This window comes from Setaria viridis, chromosome 4, assembly GCF_005286985.2.
Source record: "Setaria viridis chromosome 4, Setaria_viridis_v4.0, whole genome shotgun sequence".
Classification (NCBI taxonomy): domain Eukaryota; kingdom Viridiplantae; phylum Streptophyta; class Magnoliopsida; order Poales; family Poaceae; genus Setaria; species Setaria viridis.
In genome coordinates, this window is record NC_048266.2 from 35,339,868 (window position 1) to 35,348,172 (window position 8,305).

The 8,305-nt window shown below is 38.1% G+C and overlaps 1 protein-coding gene across 1 annotated transcript; it reads right to left on the minus strand.

The window, feature by feature from the left end:
- Positions 1–361: 361 nt before the first annotated feature.
- On the minus strand, positions 362–5,553 carry LOC117853006 (serine/threonine-protein phosphatase PP2A-1 catalytic subunit). Its single transcript, XM_034735349.2, has 6 exons — positions 4,945–5,553; positions 4,008–4,122; positions 2,416–2,524; positions 2,250–2,327; positions 1,331–1,522; positions 362–817 (listed from the first exon to the last, which is right to left on the minus strand). The coding sequence occupies exons 1-6, from the start codon at positions 5,195–5,197 to the stop codon at positions 644–646; spliced, it is 921 nt and encodes a 306-aa protein (XP_034591240.1). The 5' UTR covers positions 5,198–5,553; the 3' UTR covers positions 362–643.
- Between the last annotated feature and the right edge of the window lie 2,752 nt (positions 5,554–8,305).

Here is an 8,305-nt window from a genome sequence, read left to right on the forward strand (position 1 = left end):
GCAACACAACAACAGCTCGTGGCAGAAAAGAGTTTGGTTTGGACTGTTCGGTGTCTGTTCGGTGTCTCTGAACTTTCCAGGCAGCTTACACGTGAGACCAGCGGCTCTGCTCAAGAAAACATCGTGCAGGTGAGCCTGCGCTACAGGCTAAAACCATGCTGCAACGCGTCTGTATTTAGCAATAATTTGGAAGGGCTGGTATGAGACATTGCTGAAGTCTCAAATGGCTGCACCTTGTTTAGCCAAAGAAAAAAAGGGTGAGAGTGGCTGGAAATTGATCTGCAGTTTATGCTAAGAGGAAACTACGGAACCAGAGTCCATCAGCTCCTGGCCTCCTGCATCTTATATTTTCCTGGAAACAGAACGAAATATGTTTCGAGATATTCTATTGCAGCTTCTCTTCTCTTGTGTCTCAGGATAATACAAAATGGAGGTACAACAAAAAAGAAAAAGAAAATCCAATCGCCATGTACTTTTAACATGCTCTATGGAAGTTCTGAGAAGCAGCAACAAAATCTCCACACCAAAGAATGAGCAGGGTACAAGGCGGCTGAGGAAACAGATTTTTTTTCTAACGGCAACATCTACAGACCCCAGGCGCTGCAGCACAGAGGAGAGAAGTTAAAAGGAGCCGACACGCCGATTACAAAAAGTAGTCCGGGGTTTTGCGTGTCATGTCCGGCTCGATTTGCCGCGGAGCTGGGTCGAATTGGAGGAAGTTCTGATCCATGTTCTCTCCAATTTCGAGGATCGCAGCCATGTTACCGCATCGGTAGCAGTAATTTGGCGCGCTGAACACCGTCACAACATTCTTATCCTGCATCACACAATCAACAAAAGGCAACGCAAGTTATTCAAGATTCTGCAGGGAAATGTTCCAGTTTGGTGCTCCTATGCCCGTGATGGAAGGAGAAATTGCATAATCTTTGTAATTCTAAAAAAAGGCATCGTTGGTAGTGGACTGGTAGTAGTGGGTGATGGTGGTTGGTTCTACACAACACAATGATGTGTGTAATTATGTGTCTCAGATAATACCGTGATGGCTTTCCACGTTGTACCTATGTGATTTCTTTGTAGCTTAATTAATCTTATATGTAATTTGATATTTACAGCCTAGAAGTTTGAATACCTTTTTATTGAAAATCCATTGAAAGCACGGTCAAGCAGCCAGTTCACAAAGAATAAAACTTTTGCAGAAATGGGTTCGCGCTACTTCAATAAAAAAACGCCAAGACAATTTGGTGAACAGAACTTTCAATGAATTTCAACAAAAAAAAGAACTTCCAATGAAAAAAAATCAATGTTAAAATTGACCACACTGGATACTAACCTGACACCAATTGAACCCTTCCATTACAAGTTGATGGGCTCTTGAAATAAGACTCAGTCCGTTTGTATGGTTGAATTGCTGTGCGATATCTTGCCCAAATGTGTATCCAGCACCTCTTGGTGAAATTCCCCATCCACATCGATCATCCGGATCAGACCACAACAGATCACACATAGGGCCTTCATGTGGGACCTACAACCATTTTAGGGAACAGAGCAAACTATTAATCAAGTTAAACAAAATTTGTGTAAAACAACAAACTCATTATATACAAGTGCTATGATGTTTATACCCTAAAGCCCAATTGAGGGGTCAATAGTAGATTATTTAAGAACAAACTGTGTCAAGAAATTGGATAGCTAAAATATGGTAGGCTTCTATATTAAATCACTTCCTCACTGCACCTGAACTAGGAAGTACGGAGCACAAGATCATGCAAAACTGTAAAATGGAGTCAACTGGGTTCTATTTTGCCTTACAGAAATTCACCTGGCCATAGAATAGAAAAACACACAACTGCAACAATGTGAACGAATAATTCTGAAATCTGGAGTTGTTTAGTTGCTACAGTTCTTCTCACAATCATACAAGAATGCTCACTGTCCCATGCAGATGCAAAATAAATGGTTCAATTTACAAAACTACCGTACATATATGTTAAATAAATGTTACCATATCTCATAAATGTAACTATCTATCTATTTCTTTAGAGCCAGACCTGTTGTGTCTATGCAGATTTCAGCTATTATCAACACATCTTGTTCTATTATCAAGATATCTCAAAAGGAAAACAGGATCCTTAACCCCAATTCACAAGAAAGACATACATAGAATGGTCTACAATTCAAAACATGCGAGGTGTATAATCATCCACAATTAGCAACTAGTTCACACATATTGTGGAAATTCTGTTGCCAACCTCTTGTATGCGATCAAGGGCACGGATATTATCCAATGTATCCAGTGATGGAGAGAGACCACCATGTAGGCAAAAGACCTGCAGAATGGAATTTTCCACTTTCATCACACCAGAAACAGGATTGAGTTCACACACCAATGTGCTACAACATAAACAAAGAACAAACCTGATTTTCTATAAGAGCTGTGAGAGGTAAATAATCAAACAAGTCCGTGAAGTACTTCCACACGTTTGCATTTCCATATTTCCGTAAGCATTCATCATAGAAGCCATACCTGTAGCCAAACACTACATGTAAAGAGCACCCTAGCACTTTGGGTGCAGTTGTATAGTTGCATTTCACAATGCAGACTGATGCAAGAAAACAACTGAAACAATGTATACTTTATCGCAAACCATGTTGTTATTGGAAGCAAATTTCAGAGTTCTATCAACATCATATATTGAAGCAATTGTGGTTTCAATAGTAAGCGTGATGTTGTGACCCAGAAACATCCTTTCCACGCATCAATAACTGGTTAATTCATTACAAGTCCCGCAAAGAAGCTAAGTTGTGTCTATAAGATATGTTGAGACAATCTCATGCCATAGAAAGAATGCAAGTAATCGATCATTGTACCAAAAACCAGCCAGTTGTTAAATTAACCAACTGGAATATTGTGAAGTTAATTTAGTTGTTCAACTCTAAACAGGAATCTATAATTGAAGTCGCAATTTTTTTTTCAATCTAACTAAGCTAGCGGAATAATGCGATTTGCAACTTTTTATTTATTTTTTTCAATCTAGATAATGGTACGAAGATGAAGGCCTGACAAGCATGGAAATAGAGAGTGTGGATTGGAAGGTTAGACAAAAATGTGTAAAGAGAGGTTCCTCACTTTCTTTGTGGAATGTTGTTGAGGGCTTAGAGGGCTAGGCCCCCACTAAGGATAAACTACAATATCCAAAAATTACAAAACCACTAGATCTGCAGCTGCAGGTTCAGGATTCTGTATCCATACCACTTCTCCACATTCTAATCCACTCTAGAAAATGTTTCTACCTCAAAATCAACATTCACTCAGATTTAGAATGTGGATAGAGACAGAGTTCAAGTTCTATTAGCATCCAATTCAAATGTAGATAAAAAAAGGAGCTTGCTTAGCCTAACTTCAGCATCACCTTATGACTTTCTGAAGCTGAAGCTAGGTCAAAAATGTGGAGCTCATTCGGCCCCTCTTGTAAACCTAAGCTCCTTTCTACTATCACAAAATCCAAAAGACACTTACACCATGGAGTTCAAGAAAATAATACAGCAACCAGAGAAAAACATAAGTTTTGTGCCATAAATTGATTTAATTCACAGCCGTTACGTGATCACATATGTAGTCCAAATACTATGCTAAGTTAATATTTACAAGCATCTGATGCCCTTTACCAAGTAATGTTACTATCTTCAACAAGGATCGTGAATGAAAATGAAGCAAAGAAATCCAAAATGCATAATGACCTGAGTATTACGAGAAAGCAACTGATACGGCCAGAAGATAAAGATAACAATTGCCCTAATTCTCTTGACACTCAAACTTTTAAGTGCATTTTGTACCAAACATTATTATGGACTCAATGTCCAGTAAATAGCCCATTTCAAACTTAACCATTTTAGGAAACTTTACTTAATAGTGCCCTCCTTTTCTTAAGTAATTGTAACAAGAAAAATCCTATGCTGAAAGAAACTCTCTACTGCTGTAGAGTACAACTAGAGGAATAGGAACTCACACTTGAGTTATTTGTCTGCTCTCATGATTTCCTCTCAATATTGTGATTCTGTCTCTATAACGTACTTTTAGAGCCACTAACAGGGTCACCGTCTCCACTGAGTAGTAGCCACGGTCTGCAGAAAATACCCATAGTCAATTCAACTATGGTATGGAAACAAATAAATGCATCAAAAAACAATATAAAATATAGATAGAAAGAAAAGCAGCTTCCTTAGTCCCTTAACAACATAACTTAAAAAGTAGCATTTCATTGAAAATAAGATTGTAAGAGTGCTTTGCGTGTATGGCCAGTGTAACCAATAGAGTAACCGAACTAAGCAGACGACAAAAATAAAGGCTGCATCCTTATTTGTTAATCTAGCAGTAGAGAACAAGCCCTGCATGCCATAAAACTTAAAAGGTTCACACACTTTCAGTTTCCAAGAAACCTTCGACCTTCTCATGCACTTCATATACATGGTAGCCAGAAATGTTTTCTATGTACGCCGTCAGTATATCACTATAGATGAGAAAATCATGGCAAGGCAAGGAAAACAATTAAAAATATACATTTCCATTTAAAAATATGCATGGTAAACATTAACTGCTCATCCGAGAGGGGGAGAGAGTTTGAAGTCAGTCAACAGATATTCACTAATCCATAACATCATGAAACAGTTACTGATTTGTTCGAGAGAGAAAAACAGTTATTGATCTATAAAGCAACAGTAACGAAGAAACGATCAGTTTGAACAATCCATTTAGCATCAGTAAGCCCATCGCAGGTGCTCTAGCCCCCAAGCCCGAGCACATGAGCACCTCAATTTTCCAGCAGGATCTATTGAAATTAGTAACTAATAATCACCAGAGAATCAGATCGAGCCACCTCACAAATCCACAGATCGACGGAAGCCCAGCACGAGTCGCGGGAGGCTAGAAGAGGCGGGGGAACTGACCGACGTAGTCGCCCATGAAGAGGTAGTTGGTGTCGGGGGCGTCGCCTCCGATGCGGAAAAGCTCGATGAGGTCGTAGAACTGGCCGTGGATGTCGCCGCAGACGGTGACGGGGCAGCGCACGGGCTGCACGTTCCACTCCTCCATGAGGATCGCCTTGGCCTGCTCGCAGAGCGCCTTGACCTCCGCCTCCGCCAGGAACTTGCACTCCCGCAGCTGCGAGATCTGGCGGTCCAGATCCGCGTGCGACGGCATCGCCGCTGCCGCTCCGCTCTACCTCAACCGCCCCTTCCCTTCCCTTCCCTTCCCCTCCCCTCCCCTCCCCTCCCCTCCCCTTACCTAGTTCCCTCCGCCGCCGGCGCAGCCGAGGAGGGGGAGGAGCGCCGGACCCGGCGAGCCCGCCGGCGAGGAGGGCCGCGGGGGCGCGCGGGGGCTTCGAGGGGATCGACGAGGAGTGAGGTGGAAGCGGAGGAGGTGGAGGTGCTAGCGCTCATGCCTCCATTTCTTCTCACGCTTCGCGGTGTTTGTTCGTGGATGGGGGGAGGAATTTTTCCAATTTTTTCTTTTCCTCGCTGTCTTGGGTATTTGTTTTGGATTTGGCTTTCGGCTTTTGGGTTTGGTTTGGTGATTTGGTCCTTGGTCAGAATAATTTTATGCGTTGTTTATGAGAGAAAAGGTGAGGGCGGCGTACTTTCCAGGTGGAGGGAGTAGAGAATGACAGGATGTTTCGTGGTGGTCTGGTGGCTGTCTGTGGGTTCTTCGGGGTGTTTGGTTAGTCCACTTCGTAACCATCGAATACTCGGACGCTAATTATGAGGACTAAATATAAATTATAAAACTAATTATATTGATAGAGGCTAACTCACGAGATGAATCTCTTAAGCCTAATTAATCTATTATTAGCAAATGGTTAATGTAGTATTATATTATCAAATCATGGACTAATTAGGCTTCATAGATTCGTCTCGTAAATTAGTTTCCATTTGGACAATTGGTTTTGTAATTAGTCCTAATTAGTATCTAAACATTCGATGTGATAGGAATTTTAGGACCTCCTAAAGAAACAAATACCCATTAGGTGATTGTTCGAACTTTGGATGAATTAGTCATGTTTTAACCTACCTCTGTTTTAAGGTTTTTTTCTTTTAAACTGGGAGCCGAAAAACTTAACCGGAACTTTTTTTCAAAAATTTGTTAGAGTTGCGAGAACTTGACCTGAATTGTTTTTTTAAAAAAAATTCAAAATCGGACACGGAGAGCCATCCAATTATAAAAACCGGACAAGTTTGACCTTTTGAGTGGTTTCAAGAGTGGTTTTGCATTTTCTAAAAATTTAAAAAGTTAGATTTAACTAAAAAACTTATAACGAATTTATTTCAAATCAAAAAAATGTCAAATTAGTGCCAATTTTTTTAAAAAATATAACCTATCTGTTGGTGTTCTATTTGGCATTATTGCAACCTTAATTGTTCATATTCCTTGTGTTTTATTATGAACAATAAAACATTATAAATAGTAACAAATATGATGCAAAGAATTTCAAATAGAGCGCTAACAAATGGCCTACATTTTTTTAGAAAACTTATGGTACCAGCTTCATATTTTTTGGATTTGAAATGAATTAGTTATATTTTTAATTAAATCAAAATTTTTAATTTCTAGAAAATGCAAAACAACCCAAAGGACCAAATTACCCGGTTTTGATAGTTGGATGGCCCTCCCTGTCCAGTTTTGTAGTTACAGGATGAAATTAGACTTTTGCTATAGTTGGATGGTTGGAGTTACGTTGATTTATAAAACTTTTTAATCTTTGAATTTCACAAAACAACCTAAACTACATGAAAATTTACATAATGATACAAAAACTCAACATATTTGCATATTCAAATTCCCATGGTGTTTGGCTAGATTTTTTTTCCACATATGCAAATGCACTCAGGTCTATTTAGAGTTTCTTTCAAAAGGATAATACTTCAGTTCTTAAATATATAGCATCATTGACTTTTTTCATTCGTTTGACTATTCTTCTTTTCCATAAATATTTTTGCAAATAGACAAATCTACAAGTTATTAAAATACTTTTGACAATAGATGTAGTGGTACTCATTTTATTTTATTTTATTTTATTTAAACTAATTTATTAAATAGATATTGTTGGTCAAAGTTAGAGTAAAAAGTCAACGGCATTACATATTTAAAACGGAGGGAGTAGTTACTATTTCGCTTCCGCTGGTTAAAACCTACACAAATATTTATCAAAAGATGAAAATATTATGTTTAAATAGATCTGAGTATTTTACGAGCCGAGCTGGAAAAAAATTCAGCTCATTTCAGGTCGAAAATTTATGCCCACAAAAGTCCTCGTCGGGCCGAGTATCATATCAAAGTTAAGCATGGATCATATGTTAACCATGCTTGATAACGAGTTAACATATGATCGATGCCGACTTTGATTCCGCTTCTTTGACAAGTTTTTTTGATAGCTTCATTCTTCTCGTGCACTATTTGCGTAAATCAAATGATACGGTACTAGTCTTTTTTAATCATTGATAGTTTTCTAGTCTTACACGCTGACATGATGAATAAAGATAAAGTAATGGCTATTATATTAAGTAACATAACATACTCCGTCCGACTTAAAATACGACATCTTAGAGATTTTAGACATATTACTATTTGTTTTGGCTTTTCTAAATACGTACCTTTTGATACGCACCTAAATATATACTATGTACAGATATATTGTAAAAGTGATGTATCTATAAAAACCAAAATAAATAGTAATTTGGGATAGAGGGAGTAGTTTTACTGTGCACCTAGATATATACTATGTCTAGATACGCAGAAGTCATATACCTAGAAAAGTCAAAACGAATAGTAATTTGGGACAGAGAGAGTAATATGCCAATTCTAGGAAGAATTGAATGAGAAGTCATCTAAATATATCTATAAATGTCTTATATTTATCGGATAAAGATAAATTGTGAACGGTTGGATGACTCGTTGGAGGGAGTAGTAATGAGTAGTAATGACAGAGACAGTATTACACGAAGGAGGGAGTAACAATTACTCCCTCCGTTCCAAATTGTAAGTCATTTTAAGAATCTTGGAGAGTTAAACTATCTCAAGTTTGATCAAATTTATATGATAATATAATAACATTTATGATGTCAACTAAGTATCATTAGATTCTTTATCAATTATATTTTCATAGTATATCTATTTGATGTCATAAATCTTTATATTTTTCTCTATAATTTTGGTCAAACTTGAGATGCTTTGACTCTTCAAAATTTTTGAAATGACTTACAATTTGGGACAGGGAGTACTGTTTAATTTGACCAAGTTTCCCTCCATTCCTTT

What these genes read in the sequence shown, in the direction of transcription:
- LOC117853006 (XM_034735349.2), bottom strand. Translation starts at nt 5,197, where the DNA reads ATGCCGTCGCACGCGGATCTGGACCGCCAGATCTCGCAGCTGCGGGAG. An exon ending in CTTCATGGGCGACTACGTCG is followed by an intron (nt 4,123 to 4,944) that starts GTCAGTTCCCCC and finishes TATTTTCTGCAG; the next exon opens with ACCGTGGCTACTACTCAGTG. An exon ending in AGCAGACAAATAACTCAAGT is followed by an intron (nt 2,525 to 4,007) that starts GTGAGTTCCTAT and finishes GTTTGGCTACAG; the next exon opens with GTATGGCTTCTATGATGAAT.